Source organism: Lipotes vexillifer, unplaced genomic scaffold (assembly GCF_000442215.2).
Source record: "Lipotes vexillifer unplaced genomic scaffold, Lipotes_vexillifer_v1.1 scaffold1665, whole genome shotgun sequence".
Lineage (NCBI taxonomy): Eukaryota > Metazoa > Chordata > Mammalia > Artiodactyla > Lipotidae > Lipotes > Lipotes vexillifer.
The window spans coordinates 583124-606448 of record NW_006783279.1 but is presented as its reverse complement, the minus strand read 5'-3'; the positions used below and the strand labels follow the sequence as shown (position 1 = coordinate 606448).

At 40.7% G+C, this 23325-nt stretch overlaps 1 protein-coding gene across 1 annotated transcript; it reads right to left on the bottom strand.

Annotated features, from left to right (window-relative positions):
* Positions 1-5136: 5136 nt before the first annotated feature.
* Positions 5137-17640, bottom strand: LOC103087086 (zinc finger protein 347-like). Its single transcript, XM_007455900.1, has 4 exons — positions 17599-17640; positions 12523-12649; positions 5451-6746; positions 5137-5366 (listed from the first exon to the last, which is right to left on the bottom strand). Exons 1-4 carry the CDS (start codon positions 17611-17613, stop codon positions 5137-5139), a joined length of 1668 nt encoding a protein of 555 aa, XP_007455962.1. The 5' UTR covers positions 17614-17640.
* Positions 17641-23325: the final 5685 nt, after the last annotated feature.

Sequence of the window (23325 nt, the reverse complement as noted above, 5' to 3'; positions counted from 1 at the left end):
CCCCTGGTTCTTCTTTAAATCTGGCTCCCCTTCCCCCACTGAAGCTTAGTAATTCCTTTTCTTTCTGGTTTGAATTCACCAATTCCATTTAAACAGCCTATCCATGGACCTTAAAGAAGGTTTACGCCCCAGGTCCGGCCCCATGCTCTCTGCCTAGACCCTACCTGGACTTCTTACAAGTTCCCTCAAGCTATACCTTCCTTGTAGCTCCTCCAGAATCTGTTAGTAATAAACGTCTCCATTTCACTTTCTCTTGCAGTCTTTTGTGGAGTTGTTGCCTAACTTTCAACACTCAGGGGTCAACTTTACAAAAGGTAATTTAACAAAGTCACAGTGATGGCATTCAACAATTCTATCAAGTTTATAAAGAATTACCAGTAATTCCATATGATTTCTTTTTAAATTTTTAAACTTTTATTGGAGTATAGTTGATTTACAATGTTGTTTCAGGTGTACAGCAAAGTGAATCAGTTATACATATATCCACTCTTTTTTTTGTTTTGTTTTTTCAGATTCTTTTCCCATACAGGCCATCAGAGTATGGAGTAGAGTTCCCTGTGCTATACAGCAGGCTATAAAATTTCTTTTTAAGACAAGAAAAGGAGGGAGTACTTGTCAACTCAATTTATAAGGCCAGTATTACTAGGATAAAAAACTAGACAAAGTTAATAGAAAAAAAAGAGAAAGTAAACAAAATGACCAACTAAATCCCACATGAAGATTCAAAAATTCATCATAGGGCTTCCCTGGTGGCGCAGTGGTTGAGAGTCCGCCTGCCGATGCAGGGGACACGGGTTCGTGCCCTGGTCCGGTAAGATCCGACGTGCCACGGAGCGGCTAGGCCTGTGAGCCATGGCCGCTGAGCCTGCACATCCGGAGCCTATGCTCCACAAGGGGAGAGGCCACAACAGTGAGAGGCCCGCGTACCGCCAAAAAAAAAAAAAATCATAAAATATTACTAACAGAAATCAATCACAGACAGAAAGAATTCATATTAAAGATAATATAAATCAGGGAATTCCTTGGCAGTCCAGTGGTTAGGACTCGTCACTTTTGCTGCCGGGGCCCGGGTTCAATCCCTGGCTGGGGAACTAAGATCCCGCAAGCCACATGGTACAGCCCAAATAAATAAATAAATACATAAATAATAATAATCATCAAGATCACTTATCAAAGAAAAATACATTATTCTTGGTCGGGAACAAATTCTATGTGGAGGATACTGGGTGTCAGTTGACATACTAAAAGTAGCACAAATGTTATTTTCTCTGCAAGAACTTCTGGTTCTGAATGTGAACATATCAGTAGGAAAGGGCAGCACAGCTTCCAGACACTTGGGAATGGAGATTCTCTCCCTGTCACACACTATAATTGGAATTCTGCAGTCTATCTCATTCATCCTTATAATTTCTTTCACTTCACTGCATGTTTGTTCAATTCCACACACTTGATTTTCAAGCACCTGACCATAGCCAACTCCCACAAGAGAGATTTCATGTCACTATTCTGCCATTCCAGTTTGTTCACTGAACTAAAGCCCTAAAGTAACAGTTTTTCTTCATATTTATAATGCACCTACTTTGTACCTGGCATTGCCTTATGGACATTATCATGTCACAGAAGTCCCAAAACAACCCACTGATTTACAATATCCCATGCTATAAAACAGGAGAAATATATGTGACAGAAAAAATTATCGCTAAGGAAACAATTCAAAACATTTTTTATTACAGTAGAAAACAACGTAACACATTGTGTACCAGCATAATTTGAAACTCAAATTTTAATAGCATTTAGAAAATAGCTCTTTGAGTAAACTGCTTATAGTATCTAATAAACATTTCCAAACATTAATTTTATTAAACTAAGGTAAAAATATCTCTGACAAGTTATCCAAATAGGATTTTACGAGCATTTTCAAGAACCATATTGAACAATGGAATGTATGTGTGCTGCAGAAAAAGAAATGCAAGAAATTATTAGCATGAAGAAAAGTATGGTTTGCCAAATCAAGAACTCAGGAATTTCAAGAGTAAGCATTCAGTGTTTGTTTTCTTTTCTTTTTGGGTAAAGTAGAGAAGAACAGCTTTATTGCTCTGCCAGGCAAAGGGGCCACAGCAGGCTCATGCCCTCAAAACTGTGTTTCCACACCTGGAGGGGGTAGTGAGTTTTATAGTAATGGTTCAGAAAGGGCGTGATCAGCTCGTGGACATTCTTTTGATTGGCTGGTGGTGAGATAAGTGGGAGTCAACATCCTCAACCTTCTCCTTCCCACCAGTCTGGGGTGTACATGCTTGTGGGTAGCACACGGTTAATTTCTCCCACCTGGTGGGGGTTTCAGTATCTGGTCTCTGGACTCACTGAGCCTCAGGTTCTTTGTGTCTCAGCGCAGAAGGAATTCAGCGAGAGGTAAAGTGACAGGCAAGAAGTAGACTTATTAATATAGGACACCTGTGAGGGATACAAGTGGGTAGGCGAGGGGGCTCTGCCTCAGTGTTTTATTAAAGAGCCTGACTCCATTTTTTCTTTTCTTTTCTTTTCTTTGGCTGCACCACGTGGCTTGTGGGATCTTAGTTCTCCGACCACGGACTGAACCCAGGCCCCCGGCAGTGAGAGCTCGGAGTTCTAACCAGCGGACTGCCAGGGAATTCCCCTGACTCCATTTTTTTGATGTTTGACTATTGACACCTCTTAATCCTCAGGAAAACCTCTTCTTATTCAGCCTATCTGGATAAAATGATAAAAAAGCCTAAGGGCTCCTTCCTTTGAGAGAAACTGGACATTGAAACCGTAAGCTTATCCTCCACCAAGCCTCACCCAGTAATTAAATTTTCCTCTAATGTTAACTGCTCTCCCTTCAATTCCCAAGAATGAGTCTCATTTCTCATTAAAGGTAGATGCAAACATCACCAATTCACATGCAGTGGAGGAAGTGACCAACTTCTCCGACACATCGTTCCTACCACATAATCAGTCCCTAGCAACCTGTCACTGTCCTCTCATGGCAAGTCCAGTCCCTTAATGTCCTTACTGCTCTGTTCATGGTCATCTGGTAGAGCATTCTGTCCTATAATGCACAGTGGCCTATCCATGGACCCTGAACATAACAAGCATGATGAGTCAAGGCAGTTTTATATTATTCTCTGATCCTCCCTGTTGCTAATTCACAACTATTGAATTTGGTAATTCAGGGTCCTTGTTTTTCCAGGGAACATGGATGTGAATGAACCACACCTAATGAAGTTGGCCCCCTTATGTTACTGATTCCTTCCCAGAGACAATCATCAAAGGCCTGTAATGAAGGCATAAGATCAACAGACTTCAAACTTCAGGCTGAAAGCCATAAATAGTAATGTGGCTTTTTCAATAAAATTCAATTAATAGAATACTTACAGTGAAGATAATTGGCCATTCACACGTTATTCTTCCTGTCACATACATACCATTTCATAATTTTTAACATACTGTGACTTGTAATGATTCTAAGGTACATAACAATCTCACACTAATCCTGGAGAAACACTTATTCCTAGTATAGATTCTCTGATATGTAGGCTGATTTAAGAATGGCACAAAAAATTGACCTAACTCATTACATTTGTAAGGATTATCCCTCATATGAGATCTGTGGTGAAACCTCAGGACGCATCGCTTCATCAAATTCTTTCCATGTTCAGTAAATCTCTATAGTTTCCGACCTGTATGAATTTTATCATTACACTAAAGGTGTAGATACCTGATGAAAACTTTTACAACATTCATTACATTTGAAACGTTGCTCTCCAAACTAAATCCTCTGTTTCAGAAACTTCATCTTTAGGTACAAGCCTTAGCACACATATTAGTTCGTGTGGTTCCTCTCAAAGATAAATATTGAGAAGTCTGGTGAATTGTGCAGCCAGGATAAAGCCTCTGCTCATACATTTGTAGTGTTTCTCTTCAATGGACTCCGCACTGTTGCCAAATACTTGAACTCAAGGTAAAGGTTTTGCCACACTAGTTGCATTAGTAAGGGATAGTTCCAGTACCTTCCCAACTTGTGATTTTTGCGTAAAATCCTTACCACACACATAATTATCTCAGTGGTTTCTCTCCAGGATAAATATTCCAATATCTAGTGACAAGTGAGCACTAACTTGAAACTTTGCCACATTCGGTACATCTGTAATGTTCCGTCCAGTATGGATTATCTGATGATTGGCGGGATGTGAGCCCTGAGTAAAGGTTTTGCCCATTCATGGTATTTGTGAGGTAATCTCCAGAATGAATTCTTTGGTGAATGACTTCCTTGTCTAAGGACTGGTCATACTAAACACACCTACCCGATGAAGCCTAAGACGTGAACAGTGAAGCCTAAGATGTGGACAGCCGCTAAACCCTTGTTTAATGTTCGTCATCAGTGTGGATTACCTGACAGTAAGATAAGCTTCTAAGTACACTGACGGATTTTTCACACTCATCACATTTGTCAGGCAGCTTTCCACTATGAAACTTCGGTGCACCTTAAGGTATGAATTTTGACTGAAGACTTCGAGAAATTCAATACATTTCTAGAGTTTCTGTCCAGCATAGATTATGTGATGGTGAGGCTTTGCCACACTCATGACATGTGCATAGTTCCTCTCCACTATGACTCTCCCATGAATTTAAAGTGTCAATTTTGTTTTGTTTTGTTTTAAGGATTTTTTAAATATTTATTTATTTATGGCTGCATTGGGTCTTCACTGCCACACGCAGGCTTTTCTCTAGCTGCGAGCGGGGGCTACTGTTCGTTGTGGTGCGCAGGCTTCTCACTGCGGTGGCTTGTCTTGTTGTGGAGCATGGGCTCTAGGCACACAGGCTTTAGTAGCTGTGGCATGCGGGCTCAGTAGTTGTGGCTCACGGGCTCTAGAGTGCAGGCTCAGTTGTCGTGGCGCACGGGCTTAGTTGCTCCACAGCATGTAGGATCTTCCCAGAGCAGGGATTGAACCTGTGTCTCCTGCATTGGCAGGCGGATTTTTAAACACTGTGCCACCAGGGAAGCCCCAAGTGTCAATTTTGAGTGAAGACCTTCCCACATATATCACGTTAATATGATTCCCCCTTTGTATTTATTACCTGATATGTAGTGAGAGTTGAGATCTAAGTAAAGGTTTTTCAACAGTCTTTATCTTTGTAAGGTTTCGCTTTTGTATGAACACTCTGATGCTTCGCAAGGTATGCTTTTCGACTAAAGCAGCTGCCACACTCGTTACACTTGTAAGGTTTCTCTCCAGTATGAATTCTCTGATGAATTACGAGATTTGAATTCCGATTGAAGACCTTGCCACACTCACTACATTTGTAAGGTTTCTCTCCAGTATGAACTCTCCGGTGAATTGCAAGGTATGAATTATAACTAAAGACTCTGCCACATATATCACATTTACATAATTTCTGTCCTGTATGGATTATCTGATGTCTCCTGAGGTTTGAGCTGTGATTAAAGATTTTGCCACAGTCTTTACATTGGTAAGGTTTCTCCCCAGTATGAATTCTCCGATGAACTGCAAGGTATGAATTTTGACCGAATAATTTGCCACATACATCACATTTATATGGCTTATCTCCTGAATGGATGATTTGATGTTGTATGAGGTGTGAGCCAAAATAAAAGGTTTTGCCACACTCATTACATTTGTAGTGTTTCTCTCCAGTATGAATTATCTGATGACTGACAAGGGTTGATCTAATACTAAATACCTTACCACACTCATTACATTTGTAAGGTTTCTCTCCAGTATGAATTCTCTGATGACTTGCAAGGTTTCCTTTTTGACTAAAAGCCTTGCCGCACTCATTACATTTGTAAGGTTTCTCTCCAGTGTGAATTCTGCGATGTTTTGCAAGGTATGAATTCTGACTAAAGACCTTGCCACATTCATTACATTTGTATGGTTTCTCTCCAGTATGAATTCTCTGATGAACTGCAAGGTATGAACTTTGACTAAACACTTTTTCACATACATCACATTTATATAAGTTCTCTTTTGTATGGATTATCTGATGTCCAGTGAGGTGCAAGCCATGACTAAGGGTTTTGCCACACTCGTTATATTTGTAAGATTTCTCTTCAGTATGAATTGTTCGATGAATTGCACGGTCTGAATTTCGACTAAAGACTTTGCAACATACATCACAATTAAATATTTTCTCTTTTGTATGGATCAACTGATGCTGAGTGAGATTTAAGCCCCGATGAAAGGTTTTGCCACACTGATTACATTTGTAAGGGCTTTCCATGCATGCACTCTGGTCTTGTGTCAGTATTGAAGGATGTATAAAATCATTCTCATATGAATTAGGAATGGTGGTTTGGACAGTAGGAGAAGTTCCTTGAAGTGGTGAAAATGAGGCACTAATGCTGATACTCTTGTCAGCTTGATTAAATTCATCAATTTTCTCTTCACTTTTGAAAATATGCAGTTCATCCTGAAAGCTTAATGCCAGCCTGTTTTCAATAGGCTTGATTCCTGCAACACTTCTACCACGTCGATCTCTCTTATCAGTCAGCTTTTTGTTATGGTTTATAGGCATTCCTTTATAATTTCTTTCCTCATCTCTTGGCTGAGACTCAAAGTCATGTATATTTTCCTGGATTTCCCTGAGGTAAAAATGCTTGATTTTATTCCTTTCATGTCTTCCCAATATCAGTGTTTGGAATACTTCTGCTCTATCAGTGTTTGCATTTAGTTGTAATTTCTTGATCATGTGTACGTGAGAGACATCTACAAGATATAAAGAACCATAAGTATCCTGTTCATCCCAATTCATAAGTAAATAGTTCATGTTAAATACATGATATTACACCAAAATTAGTACTTACACAAAACAGAGTTATGAAAATTCCCAACCATGATATTAAAACCTTTACAAACACAAAAGGAATGATTCTTTACTAAAGATAAAGTGATAGAGGTAATTCCACTTAAATTTTGGGTACCCAATTTTCAAACAACCTATGATAAAAACACTCACATTGGGAAAACTTCTGTTAGCTATCAAAGAAAGTGTATTTTTCAACCATGACACCAAAGCACATACCAATTAGCAGTAAACATACTGGTGCCTCGTAACTGAGGAGAAAAGAATATTATACTATACATATATTGTGCATACTTGTTAAATAGTAATGAATGCTAAAAAAACAGACAGTAAATAATTGTAACAGTAAATAATCCAAAACTAACTTATTCAATGAATAATCTCAAGGAGTGGTGGTCTCCAATTGGGAAACAAATATAGCATAGAGAAAATGGTGAATATGATAAAACAGTATTTTAAAAAACAAAATGTTCTTCTAAAAACGAGCTGTAAATCTATGTACCCAGGAAGAAGCATAAAACATTCTGGAAGACCACCTTCTGTATATCACAATTAAATATCAATAAATGAAATATTCTCCAGTTATATTAACAGCCATTAAATAGAACAACTCCCTACCTGTTCAGTGCCCTAAAATATCCAGTTCATTGGCTCCAAAATATATGTAATGAAGAGAGAGCAATTTTTGAATTTATTTAACTAGGTTCATAAAACAAATGGCAAAAGAAAGGCATACAATATATAAGGCAAAAAAAGGGACATCATAATAAACATGCCAGAATATTAATATATCTTTTTTATACAAAAGACACTTTTGATTCATTAATATAAAAAAATGCATTATTTCTGGGAATTCCCTGGCAGTCCAGTGGTTAGAATTCAGCACTTTCATTGCCACGGGCCCGGGTTCCATTCCTGGTTGAGAAAGTAAGGTCCCGCAAGCAGCATGGTGTGGCCAAAAACACAAACAAACACCCCCCCCCAAAAAAAAACGCCACTATTTCAAGCTGTCTAACATTACTAGTTTCTTTCGAAAGGCTTGAGGAAAGTTATCAGAAGTTTTTAAGTAAGGAAAGTGGAATCAGGTTTCTGTGCATGACCCCAATTGACGCAGAAAGCAGTGAGAACCATGATGTGGACCTTGACCTACAGACTGAGACAACATACTCTTAAGCGTGACCACCCGCCCAACAGCAGCGGAGGATAGATGACAAAAACGACAATAAATATCAGGAGTTGAGAGAGAAAACTTCAAGGGAGATGCAAGAAGTGAGCTGGATAACTACGAAGGGTATTCAGCCACCCCTCCTGGAAATGGTTTCTGGGTCATCACAGCTACACAGAAAATGATTTAGGTTGTGTCATGAGACAGTTGTTCAATATATAAAGAGGCATTATTTTTACAGTGTGAGTGATGTGGAAGGTGGAGGGATGGGTGAAGGAGTGCTGTAGAAATTGGGAAGTTCAGGAGAATAACTTAAATGTGCTAGGAAATAATCTTTCCATCCACATCAAGGTACCATGTAAGGAAAGGTCAGGACTGAGAAAGGGCCTGAGTGGAGCACAGAGTTTTTTAACTATGGGAATTATACTATGAGTATGGGAAGAACTGAAAGAGATTTAAACACTGTAGAAAGAAATTAACTTTAAATCTGTTACACTATTTGCTACGCAAGGTATCAAATTCCAACAGCTGTATTTCCATGCACATATTCAATAAAAACATACACAACATTCAAGGAGACGGTGCAATAATGTTCTTAGCAGAAAGCAGAAGAAAAAACCAGAAGAACACCAGCAGAAGGAGACAGATCGGTCTATTCTGTACACACACATGCAGAACAAAGTAATCAGATCAACATTACTGTAAAGTAGGGAGATCCTGATTTCAGAATGAAGATCTCCTGGCTGGGTGAGCAGGGTTTGTATGGGGAAACAAAGAAAGCAGAAAGCGTTTGAGAAAGCCTGAGCAATTTCAGGATAGGATCACAATAGTTAAGTAAGCAAAGAAAGAGAAAAGTGTTACTAACTAAAATATAGATTACATAACATAATTTGGAATATAAAATGTTTATGTTAACACTCCTTGTTATTAAACATGACAGTGTTCTTTTAGCTGGCCTCTCTAAATACTGAAAATCATATCATTAAATTTCTTAACACAAACTCTGCAAAGAAAAACAAACCCATGAGGAGTGATGTCAACAGAACAGTAAACCACAGGCACTCATTAGAGCCATGAGGAAGCCAAGTTAAAAACAATAAACAAAAAAAAAGAATTTGGGAAAACTCTACAAACCAGTAAAAAAAAAAAGTGGCAGCACCCAGGCAATTGCCTATCCTGAAAACACTAAACCAAAAAAATGTAGGAAAGTTCATGACAATTTCCTGGCCTGTGACTCCCCACCTCCTTCTTACATTGCATTGAGATTGAACTGGAAGGAGCCTCCCAATTACCAGAGGTGTCCTCATGGGGAAATGATAAAAACATGATAAAAACACTCAGTAAACCAGAAATAGAAAAAAATGACCTCAACATAGTAAAGGACATGTATTAAAAGTCCACAGCTAACATCATACTCAATGGGGAATGACTTAAAGCTTTTCCTCTGAGATCAAGAAAAAGACAAGGACACTTGCACTCAGTATTTCTAAAAAAAAATTACTGGAATTCCTAGCAAGTACACGTAGGTAACAGAAAAAGACATAAAAACAATTCCAATAGCAAAAAGAAGTAAAACTCTCTCTTTTGACAAATGAAATGATCTAATAAGTAAAAAACCCTGGGGAATTCCCTGGTGGTCCAGTGGTTAGGACTCCATGCTTCCTCTGCTGGGGGCCTCGGTTTGATCCCTGGTGTGGGAACTAAGATCCTACAAGCCGTGCAGCATGGCAAAAAAATTAAAAATAAAAATAAATAAATAAAAACCTGTGAAGATTCTTAAACAAAAATTTGATAGAAATAATGAACTCAGAAAGATGACAATATATAAAATTGACAAACAAAAATCAATACTGTTTCTATACAGTGACAATAAAAAATCAAGAAGGAAATTCAGAAAACAATTCCATTTACAATTACCATCAGAAAAATAAAGTACTTGGCAAAACTTTACAGAAGGGAAAGATATATGCACTATAAACTAAAAACACAGCTGAAAAATATTTGAAAAGAAACAAATTAATGCAAAGATATACCAAGTTCATGGATTAGAAGTAAATATTGTCAGTATGTAAATACTACCCTAAGTGATCAACAGATTCAACACAATCCCTAATAAAATCCCAATAGTGTGTCTCGAAGAAACAGATAAATCCATCCTAAGATTCAAATGCAATCTCAAAAGACACTCAATAGCAAAACCAAGGTTGAAAAGAATGAAGTTGGAGGTTTCACAATCATTTCAAAATTCTTAGAAACCTAAACTAACCAAAGCAGTATGGTCCTAGCATAAAGACAGAGAGAGACCAGTGGCATACAAGAGAGACATGAGAGAGAAACTCTTGTGTATGTGGTCAAGTGATGTTCCACAGGAGTATCAGGACCACTCAGTGGGGGAAGGGCAGTCTACTAAACAAAGCAAATTATGGTTCAGATTGAAGGTATCACTGCACTTTATAAGATCTCTAATTTAGATGTTTCAAAATTAGCTGTTGATGTAGAAAGAACAATAGCACACAGGTGACCCCAAAATGGTGTCAACAACAGTTTACACAACAGCCTCACAAATATGCGGATGTGAACTTGGGCAATGTTATCCTGAGGAGAAATTCCTGTTCACCGTTTACTGAGGGTGAAAGGGGATGGGCATAGTACATGTGAACACCACTATGACAGTGCCCTTGAGACAGGCTTTTGTGACATTGCCCAAAACCAGAAAAAAACCTGGAAAGATTTATCAGCCAGGCTCTGGTGATATTTTCTATTTCATACCATAGAATATGCAAACCACTTCACTATAGCTTTAAGTGGTGATTTTCTATATAGCAGGAAAATATTACAATATATGAAGGATGGTATTCTCATTCGAAATTATCTGTCACCCAGTAAACCCACCCTATAGAGAGTCCACCAGAAGTTGTTGATTAACGAAGAGTGGATTATCACACCAAAGATTCTGGATAAATTTCAGAGCCTAGTTCTCTGTATTTCATAAACAAGTTTCAGAGGCAAAATCACACAAACTTAGGAGAGTATGAAATCAGGAAGAGAACACATTCCCAGACTAGGTAGAGCAGTACATGAGTGAAAAAAATATGAGATATGTGTGTCAGATATCATAGAACCTTCAGATGGAACAATGTGCTCTAGCCACAGATGCCAAACTAAGAGCCTGAAAGATACATATATGCTCCTCAGTAGGACTGGGGATCAAAGAGATGATCTCTCTGTCCGCTGTCCTTAGTTTTCCTAAGTAATAATTACAGAAGATAGAATGCACCTCCCTGTTACACACAAGCCTGAAGAATGGGGCCAAAGCAGAACAGAAGAAATGCAGGAGGGATCTAAACAGGGAGACAGGGCTTGAGACAGCTCCATGCAGGTTCTGAAATGCCACATGGAATCAAAGAGCAGCCAGTGTCTCCCATCTTCTGATGAGGTCTCCTAAAAACATCAAATAGGGATGGAACCGGGAAAGGTTCAGGAATTGGGAGTCTGGAGGCATCAGCTCTTATCTATGTGGACTGAAAACTGAGCATCCAATGGAATGAAGGCGAGAAGGAGAGATGAGGGGGCAAGAGGCCCCTTTGAAAAAGTCCACCTCATGCTCTGCTAATTCAAGCAACAAGAGCTCACAGAAACCAGATGGCAGAGTGTTGCAGATCATGGTAAAGACCTTGCCTTTGTCTCTGGTGGAGCTGCAGCACCACTGGAGGGTGAAAGAATACATTTTACATGTGGAAGGACAAGAGGGATGTTATGGAGAAGAAAAATTTCCTCAGAGAATTCAAATAATAAGTAAATTTTTGTATTCCCATAGAACTCTCTGATGAGGGGAAAGTCTCCAAACACTATTAATAATGAGGCTTCCCCTCGACGCTTCTGAGATCTGACCTGTGTTCACACTTTGATACATCCCCAAAGGTATGCAGATCAGTCTTCACAGCCCAGGCCTCTTTCTCTTGTTACAAATAAAATTGTAAAATTTTAATTTACAATAAATAAAATATTCAGATAAGAAACAGAAATTCCTCCACATAAGAGGAAGGAAACATGATTTGCTGTAGCTTTTCCAGAATCCTGGTCTCTTGCTCAACTGAGAACTGAGGTGACTACAGATGGAAAGAGAAGAATATTTCAAAAAACTGACCTGCTCTTTACCCCCTGAATACACAGGGAACAGTATAATGTGCAGAAACATAGCTCTTTTCCTAAAACTACTAAATCAAAAGCACAGGAGTAGGAAACAGGAAAATGGGTATATTAAAAGTTTCCCATTGAGCTTTATATATATGTAAGCTCTGGAACAACTCCTGATGTATCATGAAGTGGGCAGGTCATCAGAGGAAAAGGTAGATTTATTAATCTCCTGATGCTGCATCCTGAAGCTTTCCATTTCTGAATCAACAAGGATTTCAGATCAGTCAAGCAAAACAGGGGCTCCCAGGAGGCACACAATGGAAAATGCAAAGATACATAAGGGCAGATCCCAATTTCTGGAGGGAAGTTATCCTCACCCAGGGAGACCAGGTTCCTGTAGGTCTCCAACATCACGTCCCTGTACAAGGCCCTCTGAGCAGGGTCCAGGCATTCCCATTCCTCCTGAGAGAATTCTATGGCCACATCCTTGAAGGTCAACTGTGCCTGAAATGAAAACACATTTCACCGAGGGGCCATGAGGAGAATTCTTATTTTCACACAAAACGAGAAGAGGTGAAAAGATGAACTTGAAGTATGTATTCTGACAGGTCCATATAAAGATATCTGGGGAAATTTTGGGTCTCTAATTTTAATTTCTTATGCTTTTTCATAGAGATTATGATAACCTGTAATCAATGTGTATTTTTCATTTTTGTGGACAATACATGAATTACATATAAATAAAATTCAACAACGAGTTCTCTATCTAGAAGTGTTAGATTATGTCTTACACACTGAGTGCTATTCAAAATCTAGATTAACTACACTATGAGTGGTGGCTTTAGAGATGACTAAGTCCACAGTGCTTTAAAAAAGAAAATCAAAATCTTAAATTACAATGACGATAATAACAGCAATGACTAAAGGTGTTTGAATACTTCACAGATGCTAAGCATTACTCTAAATGCTTTATAGATATGAACTTTCTTATCAACATTGTAGCTCAGTAGAGAAAGATCTGTTCCCATCCTGCAGAGGAGAAAACTGTCAGAGACATTTGGAGAAACTCAACTTAGTTCAAGCTAAGAAATGATACAGTAAGCACCTGAATTAAGGTGGATGCGGTCTTGAACTGAAGATAAAGAAGCAAAAACTGAAGTAACAGAAGAGCTTTGGAAGCACATTGCCAGAGGATTCTCCCAGAAAACTTGAAAGAAGTTGAACAACATGAAAGGCAGTAAAAGGTCATTATAGATGTAGGCACGCGCACGCACGCGCGCGCACACACACACACACACACACACACACACATACACACAACATGTTAGTAATCTTACTAGTATCTGAACCATTAACAGGATAGTGTAGGAAAAGTTCAAGGCCATGTAATATATTTATGATATAATTTCAACTGCAATAAAATACAGTACATAGTTATAAAATTATGATGTCTTTTATCAAAACCATGGACTTGCACATCCATGAACTCATGGACACACATGTAAATGCACAAATAACTGAAATGAGAGAAGTTGTCTCTGGATATATTATTGCATGATTTTTTTCATCATCATTTTTATTTATGTGTATTTCAGCATTTTTGGAACAATGAAAAAGTATCAACTATACTAAATGGTACTAACGTGAAAAAAATAGGATCCTTTAACTGCAATCTCTATTGAATACCCATATATAAATACAATTTAAACCACAATATTGACATAGGTAGGTATTAACAGATGCAAAGCAGAGTTTATTTCTGTATTCCACACATAAAACACTGACTCAAAATTAGAAGTTATTACTATTATACATTAATTTAAGAGATTAAGAAAAAAATTATCACAATAGTAAAGTTAAAAACTACTCAGAGAATTAAATATCATGACTAAAAAGAATATGGAAAAAAGTATATTGTGGGCTTCCCTGGTGGCGCAGTGGTTGAGAGTCTGCCTGCCGATGCAGGGGACATGGGGTTCATGCCCCGGAAAGGCTGGGCCCGTGAGCCATGGCCGCTAAGCCTGCACGTCCAGAGCCTGTGCTCCGCAACGGGAGAGGCCGCAACAGTGAGAGGCCTGCGTACCGCCAAAGAAAAAAAAAGTATATTGTAATTAAGGAAGAATATTTCACCAAACATCATGATTAGAAGGAAACTTGACGCATTCCCTCTGAAGTTACAGTAGAGTGAAGAGGGCTGGCCAGGGCTCCTGCCTTTCACCACTGTACAGTGTGCCTGAGCAGGAGCCATTAGAGGCAGTAACAGGAGGAAAACAGAGGGCAAGAGACACAAAGAGAGTGTGTCAGAGAGTTGGAACTGTGAACATTCACAAATCTAAGGACATAGAAATCTAAGAACAGAGAAAGGATGTGAAAAGATAGTCCATCCTAAAGAGAACAGGGGTGACTATATTACATCAGAAAAAATAAAGACCAAAACTGACACAAGAGACAAAGGATATTATATAATGATAAAACAGTCAATTCACCAGGAAGATATAACAATTATAAATATATATACATCTAACATTAGAGCATGCCCAAATATGAAGGAAACAACAGAAATAGACAACAGCAAAATGTGAGTATGAGACTTCAATACTCTAGTTTTATCTACACATGGAAACAACTTAAAAGGAAACAGAGAACTTGAACTACACTAAATAACAATTGTACCTAAAAGACATGTACAGAACACTCCACCCAACACCAAAAAACATCCTCCTCAAGAAAACATGAAACATTCTCCATAAAAGACCACAAAACACATCTTAGGCCACAAAACAAATCTTAACAAATTTAAGGAGACTGAGACCTAAAAAGTATCTTCTCTAACCACAATGAAATGAAACCTGAAATAACAAACAGAGGGAAAACAGGAAAACCCCCAAAATGTACAAATTAAACAGCTGATTCTTAAAGAAGCAATGGCCCAGGCTTCCCTGGTGGCTCAGTGGTTAAGAATCCGCCTGCCAATACAGGGGACACAGGTTTGAGCCCTGGTCCGTGAAGATCCCACATGCCACGGAGCAAATAAGCCTGTGCACCACAACTACAGAGCCCCAGCACCACAACTACTGAAGGCTGCGTGCCTAGAGCCCATGCTCCACAACAAGAGAAGTCACCGCAATGAGAAGCCCGCACACCGCAACAAAGAGTAGCCCCTGCTCACCACAACTAGAGAAAGCACACACGCAGCAATGAAGACCCAACACAGCCAAAAGTAAAATAAATAAATTTATTTTTTAAAAAAAGAAGCAATGGGTCAAAGAAGAAATCACAAGAAAATTGTAAAAATATCTGAATGAAAATAAAAACACAACATACCAAAAATTATAACAGGCAGTCAAAACCATAGTAAAAGGGAAGTCTACAATGCCAAATGCTTACAACAAAAAAGGGGAAAGATGCAAACCCTGTACTGCTCTTCAAGAATGTACTGAAAGTCCTGGCCAGAGCCATTAGACAAGAAAAAAGAAATCAAAGTTATACAAATTGAAAAAGAAGTAAAATTACCTTTTTCTCTAGGTGACAAGGTTTTACATGTGCAAACCAAAAAGGCTCCATGAGAAAACTACCACTTCAAAAAACAACTTCAAGGACTTCCCGGTTGGTCCAGTGGTAAAGAATCCACCTTCCAAGGCAGGGGACTTGGGTTCAATCCCTGGTCAGGGAACTAAGATCCCATATACCACAGGGCACCTAAGCCCGCGGACCTCAACGAGAGAGCCCGTGTGCCACAAACTACAGAGCCCACGCACTCTGGAACCCATGTGCCACAACTAGAGAGAGAGGAAAAAAAAAAACCCACACGCCACAACTAGAGAGAGAAGCCCATGCACCACAACGAAGAGCATGCGCCTCAACAAAAGACACTGCACGCCACAACAAAAGATGCCGCACACCTCAATGAAGATCCTGCACGCCTCAATGAAGATCCCGAGTGCCACAACACCTGACGCAGCCAAAAAACAAACAAACAAACAAACAAAACAAAAAAAAGGAAAAAACAACTTTGGAAAAATTGCAGCAGGGAATTCCCCAGCAGTCCAGTGGTTAAGACTCTGTGCTTTCACTGCCATGGCCCTGGGTTCAAAACCTGGTGGGGGAACTAAGATCCCACAGACTGCAAGGCATGGCCAGAAAGGAAAAAAAAAATCAGCACACAAAAATCAATTGCCTTGGTATACACAATGAACAAATTCCAAAGAAAGAAAACAATATTGTTTACTATAGCATCAAGAGACAGACTAGGAAAAAATTACCCAAGGAGGTGAAAGACTTGCACACTGAAAACTACTAAATGTTGCTAAAAGAAATCCAAGGATATACAAATAAATAAAAAGACACCCTGTACTCATGAATTGGAAGAATTAATATTCTTAAAATGACTTTATTACTGAAAGTGTTCTACAGATTCAATGGAATCCCTGTCAAAATTTCAAAGGCAATTTTTGCAGTTAAAAAAAAAATCATACTAAAATTCATAGGGAATCTCAAGGGACCCCCCAACAGCCAAAATACTCTTGAAAAAGAAGATGGACATCATTTTCAGATTTCAAAACATATTACAAAGTAATCAAGATGATGTGGTACTGGTATAAGCACAGATACATAACCCAGTGGATACCAGAAATAATCCAGTGAATATATATAAAATGTACAGACAAGGGTGCAAAGACTACACAAAGGGGAAAGGACAGTCTCAATAACAAATGATGCTGAGCAACTATATATATACCAGCAAAAGAATGAAGATGGAACCTTACTTGCATCAAAGGTAAAAACTTCTGTATCACAGGATACAATCCACAGAGTGAACAGACAACTTCTGAGGAATGCAGGTGATGAAAGTGATTTAAAGAATTTCCCACTGTCAGAGATTTAGGTTGATTTCATAGTTCAAACCCAAGAATGGAATAAAACATTCCCTGGTGATCCAATGGTTAGTGCTTGGCACGTTCACTGCAGTGGGCCCAGGTTCAATCCCTGGTCGGGGAACTAAGTTCCCACAAGCCTCTGTGGGGCATGGCAAAATAAAAAAAAGTTAAAAAGACAGAACAAATTACCTCTTACTGGTCTGTTTTCCAGATTTTACCAGATACTGTGCACATTAATGTCCAGCTTCTTTATCCTGCTTGACAGAGAGCAGACAGTGCATTCTGATGGGGCCTTAAGCAATGCCTGCTGTCCAGTAGCACTGACACCATGTCTCCAATCCATGGGTGTGAAGCCCTGCCCAGGACTACACCCTGCGGAGCCTCTTCCCAAGTTCCAGGTCACTGGGTCATGGGGAAATGGGATCTAAGTGGAGATGACAGGCCCTGAGGGAAGGACCTGGGTGAGTGTGACTGTACAGGTGTCAGGCAGGATACTTCAGAGTCAGAGATTAGCGAGTCCAAAGAGGGCATTTCAGGAAGGACAGACAGAAGAAACAACTGAGAATATGACTTTACCTGAGAAAGAGCCATTTCTGACTCCTTTTCTTTCCTCTCCCTCCTCTTCTGGGCTTCTTTCTCAGACAAGAGTCTTTAGAGGTCGATCCTGAAAGTGGAAAACAGGCTGTTTAATGCTTAGAATCAACACACCCCCTTCCTGAGTCACCACCACACACACAGGGAAGCCCTCAGCATGTGGAACAGACGGTCCTCTGCTGCCCACTGTCCCAGGAGGGGCTCAGGACAGTAACTCCCACATAGAGACCAACATATGAGTTTTCCCACCCTTTCCTTCAGTTCAGGCTCCCCTCCTGGTGAGGCCCTCACGTACGCAGCAGCAGCAGCGGGCACCTCAGCTGGACCCGACGATCCCCTGCAGGTCATAGACCAGCCCTGATCCATCCCCACGCAGAGTAGAGCCCTCACCCTCAGCCCAGATCTCAGCCCTCAGGAATGGGGGGACCCAGAGTCACGATGCTCAGTGAGGGATCCGGATTGGAACATCCTGGGGCACCTCAAATATTGTTGAGGTTGGACCCGCACACTGACAGTATGAAGAGGAATCCCTGGTCAGAGGGTTCAGAACACGTCTGTACGAAATTCTTCATCGATCTAAGGAAACGCCTGTGTTGAGCAGCACCCACAGGAGGCAAGCCCAGCACAGCCCCCACTTGCTTTTCATTTTCCAGCTTTACTGAAGCCTAACAGATGTATTACAATGGTGTACATATGAGGCATCCATTGTGCTTATTAGACAGATGTATACACTGTGTAGTATTCACAATAGAGTGCTTTACACGTCCATCAACTCACAACGACCATTTTATTTCTGTGTGCTAAGAACAGTCAAGTGTTACTCTCTCAGCAAATACCAGGTAAATAGAAACACAGTATGATTAACGATAGCACGATGAACATTAGATGAACATGTTGCAAATATTTACCTAAATATAATGATTTCATTTCCTTTGGCTATCTAGACAGAGGAACCTCTAAATTGTTTTCCATAATAGCCATACCATTTACATTCCCACCAATGAAGCACAAGCGTTCCCTATTGTGTGTGTGTGTGTGTGTGTGTGTGTGTGTGTGTGTGTGTGTGTGTGTGTGTGTGTGTTTACCTCCACAGGTAGGGAGAGGACCGCAGAGGAACCAGCATTGGCCTGGCAGCAAGAAAGTAGCGGCTACACCTTCCCAAGAATGTGCCTCTGTATTACTGATCACTGTGGTGTTGCTGGCCCTCTGATTCTTGGAACAATCTCTCCCTACATTAAAGAACTTAATGGCCCCTCTCAGGTTCTGTCCACAGAAACATACCTAGCAAAATTTCCCTAATGAAAACCTTCTGCCATTTGAAGCTTACTACTCATAATTTCCCTTCTGGACTCAAATGAACTTACAAACTTTCATGGGGTCCAACATAGTCTCAATAAAACCCATAATGATCAACTCATCGTGCTAGAAAATACCAGAAAACATGCCAAACTCTAATAAATCATGCCAGAGGGAAAAATACATATAAGACACCCAAGGAACCAGTCGATGCAAAATACCATATTTTCATTCACAGTAACCACAGCCCAAACACTGTCATCTTCAAAAACTACACATAAAAGAAAGATGTTTCCAACGATGCACATCCCCCAGTGAGACCCAAACATCCCCCAAGGCAACACTCCAATTCCCCTTTCGTTATGTTTCACAGTGCAACTGAAAATTTCTTTATCTGCAACACAAAATACTAAAACGTACCAAAGGTAAACAACAAAATGACCTCCATATTAGTCTAAAAACTGCACAATGATTCCTCTCTTTCTCTCTCTTTTTTTTCTGGAGCAGGAAGGATTTATTACTTGCAGCAAGTAAAGAGAACACCAGAGATCTTTCCCAAAGCAGTATCCCTGCACGATGATTCTTGACCTCCCAGAATACCCAACACAAGTCACTTGCGGAGTGGATGCTGTAGGGCACCCTCTAGCTCCGTTGCCTGAGGACAAGGCACCCATCCTCCTTCACCCAAGAATCCCTGTGGGCTCAGCTCAGCCCATACTTCTAACATCGGAGGAAAATGATTTTCTGTGCCTAAAACCACTGCCTTCATTCCTCCTCATGTATGGCCATGAAATACCAGATTAAACCAATGAATGGAAACCTCAGTCTCAGCAGCTAGGTCCCAGGGAACCTGAGCTAAGACACTATGGCACCTCAAACCATGCAATGCACCCCACAACTACCCATAAACCCAATTCCAGGTGCTCCAGCCAGAACTGAGACATTACTTGCCAGGAGTTCCACACACCCCTTGAGCGCAAAAGGGACAAATGCACGCACCATTCATTGGGCTCACCTTGAAGCCCACACTGGCTGCCACATCCCTCCTGAAGACCCCTACAGGCTCCCCTCCAGCTTCCCAACTGTCCTGCCTCTCCTCCATGCACTCATGGGCAAACAGGGCTAAAGGACAAAAGGACCTCTCAGCAAAGCCATCGCAACAGGAATACACGCAAGCTGCCACCCAAAGGACACTGGCCAATCAATATGCAGGTCAGCAAAGTTGGCCCTCCTGGGAAAACTTACGAGAAAGTAAGAATGTTACGGAATCCAGTTACAAAGGACATTTGAATCCAGTGAGGGAGACGCAAAGACAGGCGGTCCCAGATTTCTTGTCCCCAAGACAGATGGTCCCCAAGTTTCTTCTCTCCTGTTCTGCCAGCTCACAGGTAATTAAAAAGTACCCTAACTCTTTGAGGGAAGTCTCCTTCATTCCTCCTTAGGTTCTGGACTTTGGCCCACAGTTACCACAGTGAAATCACTACCCCTGACTCGGAGCAGATGAACTGCTGGAAGGCAAAGCTCCTGTCCAAGGAGGCAACTGGTCCCTGGATGTGCACAGCCTGGAACACCTGGGGGCTATAGTGGAGCAGTGACACAGCACACTAAACATGGGGACACCTCAACATACTACATGAGGACATCAGTTCTGTAGGACTTTTTTTAGCACTCCCTGCATCTTTTTGCTCTTATTTTGAGTAATTAAGCAGCCATATAGGCTAATAATTAGCGCTGAGATGTCCAGAACAAATGTAGGAACCATCCTCATCACCTACCCTGTTCCCCTGGTCTCTCCTGAGGATTATTCAGCCCAACCCACAGTCCCAGCCACCAAACACATCCTCAGAGGGAGATGCCGCAGCTACCCAGGGAAGAGGAGCACTGTGCACCCTTCAATGGACGGAAAAGGAGGAAAACTCCACATAATCAATGGAGAGGAGCATTTCTGTTGAAGGTGATTGATACAGAGGTAATAAAATGTGACACAGATAGTCAGGAGGAGATGGCGAGCCTCCTCAGGTCTCTGAGCCTAGACCTGAAGGGAGACAAAGGGCCTGTGCTATGGTGACTTCAAGGCAAAAGGTAAGAACAGGAACTATGATGTCAGACAGAAATAGTTTTTGTTTTGAAACAGACAAAAGGTGAAAGTGCCCAGGGCAGAGTGAACCATGAGAACAGGGTCAGCTCCCAGGATGAGGCTGGGGACACTGGCAGGGCCCTGAGGATGACACAGGGCTGAGCAGACACAGGGAGGACTCGGGATTTGTCCTGAGGACAAACAAGAGCCAGTGCAGGTCTGAGGGCCAGAACTGGCATAAACTCTCCTCAGGTTTATACTTAATGCAGAGAAATATTTCTGACTACGGTCACTTCTACTCCGAGCCTGTGGGAAAACAGGAACCCATATACAATTCTAAATAAAACTAGACACTCTCTCCAAAAGGAAGACACACACAGACACACACCCAATTTGGCCAATCACTTCAAGGTCAGTGTTACTCTGACAGAGTTTCTGGTCTAGTCTCTCATCTCCATGTTACAAGTGGGCATCCTGAGGCCCAGAAGGGAGACTTTTCTGAGAAAGTCCTGGTTGAGTGAACAGAATCAGGTGTAACTGAATTCTGAAATGAGATCCTGAGGAGTCGGTGGGCAGAGTCTGTCCTTATCGCCTGTCCCATTTAAAACACCATCTTTCAGGTGCCTGATCAAAGGAAACTTCTCTTTCAAGGTCTGATCACACTGTCACCAAACAGGTAATTCTTCTTTTCCAGAAAAATCACAGTAAAATAATTAAAAAATAAACAATTGCAAAAGCATAGCTGTTGGTGCATAAAACATTGCAAGCGTTCAGCTTAGAAACAAGATCTGAGCAAACTTCTTTATAATGAATAGAGGAATAAAAGGGGAAAAAGAATATTAGACTAACTGGTTAAACTAGGTTTTGACTGTTAATATAAAAGATCACTGACATATCTACCAAGTACTCATCAAAAGAGTCTAAAATTATTTACTAGTTACCAAAGAACTTTACCAGTATATAAAGATAAAGCAGGGGAAGAACTCAGGTGTCAATTATTGAATCAATAAAAAGAAATAATTTGTGAATTTTTTAAATCTAAAGATCCTGCTGTCAATGTTTTTTAAAAAATGAGGATTGGGGCTTCCCTGGTGGTGCAGTGGTTAAGAATCCACCTGCCAATGCAGGGGACATGGGTTCAAGCCCTGGTCTGGGAGGATCCCACGTGCCGCAGAGCAACTAAGCCCGTGTGCCACAACTACTGAGCCTGCGCTCTAGAGCCCATGAGCCACAACTACTGAGCCCATATGCCACAACTAATGAAGCCCGTGTGCCTTGAGCCTGTGCTCCGCAACAAGGGAAGCCACCGCAATGAGAAGCCCGCACACCGCAACGAAGAGTAGTCCCGCACACCGCAACGAAGAGTAGTCCCTGCTTGCCCCAACTACAGAGGGCCCACGCACAGCAGCGAAGACCCAATGCAGCCAAAAACAAATAAATAACAAAAAAAATTGAGGATTTATCATATTTAGAAAAGAATCACATGAGTAGAATACATAAGGCCACCAAACTTATTTCACAAGTTAGTAATTATTTGCAGGAAATTAGATATCTAGTGCACTAGGATATATGCAAAGTTAAAAGAAAGACATAAATGTAAAGAAACCAGAGAGAAAAAAGTAAGTCCATTACAGAAAAACAAAATTTTTAATGTTTCTTTAAAGAAGCACCATGTAGTGAGAGTCAGTCATTTCCTGCCCCACTAGTCTCTCCCCTGTCCTCTACCCCACGCCAGGAAATGGAAGGGGGTGACCCACAACTGTCTGAGTCAACTCACCGCCCCTTGGCTGAATAGGGATTGCAAAGGGAAGTTTTCTTGTCATACAAACAATTACAAAATGCACAAACCTTACAGTTTTGCAATACAAATCCTCACCTGTATAATTTAAGCAAGGAAAATTTCAATTTTTTAGAGTCTAAAGCCAGAAATCAGTATATCATAACTTAATCGTCCAAATCCAATCAACTCACCCCCAACCTGGACCCAGTCTGCCCTCTACCTGCACTACTATGGGTTTCCATTTTATTGTCTATTTCTTTCTCTGTTTCTGTCTCCTTCTTTTTGATCTTATCTACTCCCCTGGTGCTCCTGCTGGCCTATCCATACATTTCTGCCTCTTTCTTCCCCCAACTCTACTCCCTCTCTGCACGGCTCGTGACACCCCTTCTGTCCCTGTTACTCTCCCTTCCTCCCCACTCTCCAGCACCCCAGGTGGCTGTGCTTCCTTTCTGCTCTCTCTCTTCCTCTGCTCTGCTAGCCACAAGTTGTCCTCTGCTTCTCTCCCAGGACCAGGATGCTCTGAAGGCCATGGTTCCACCTTTTATCCTCTCCCAGA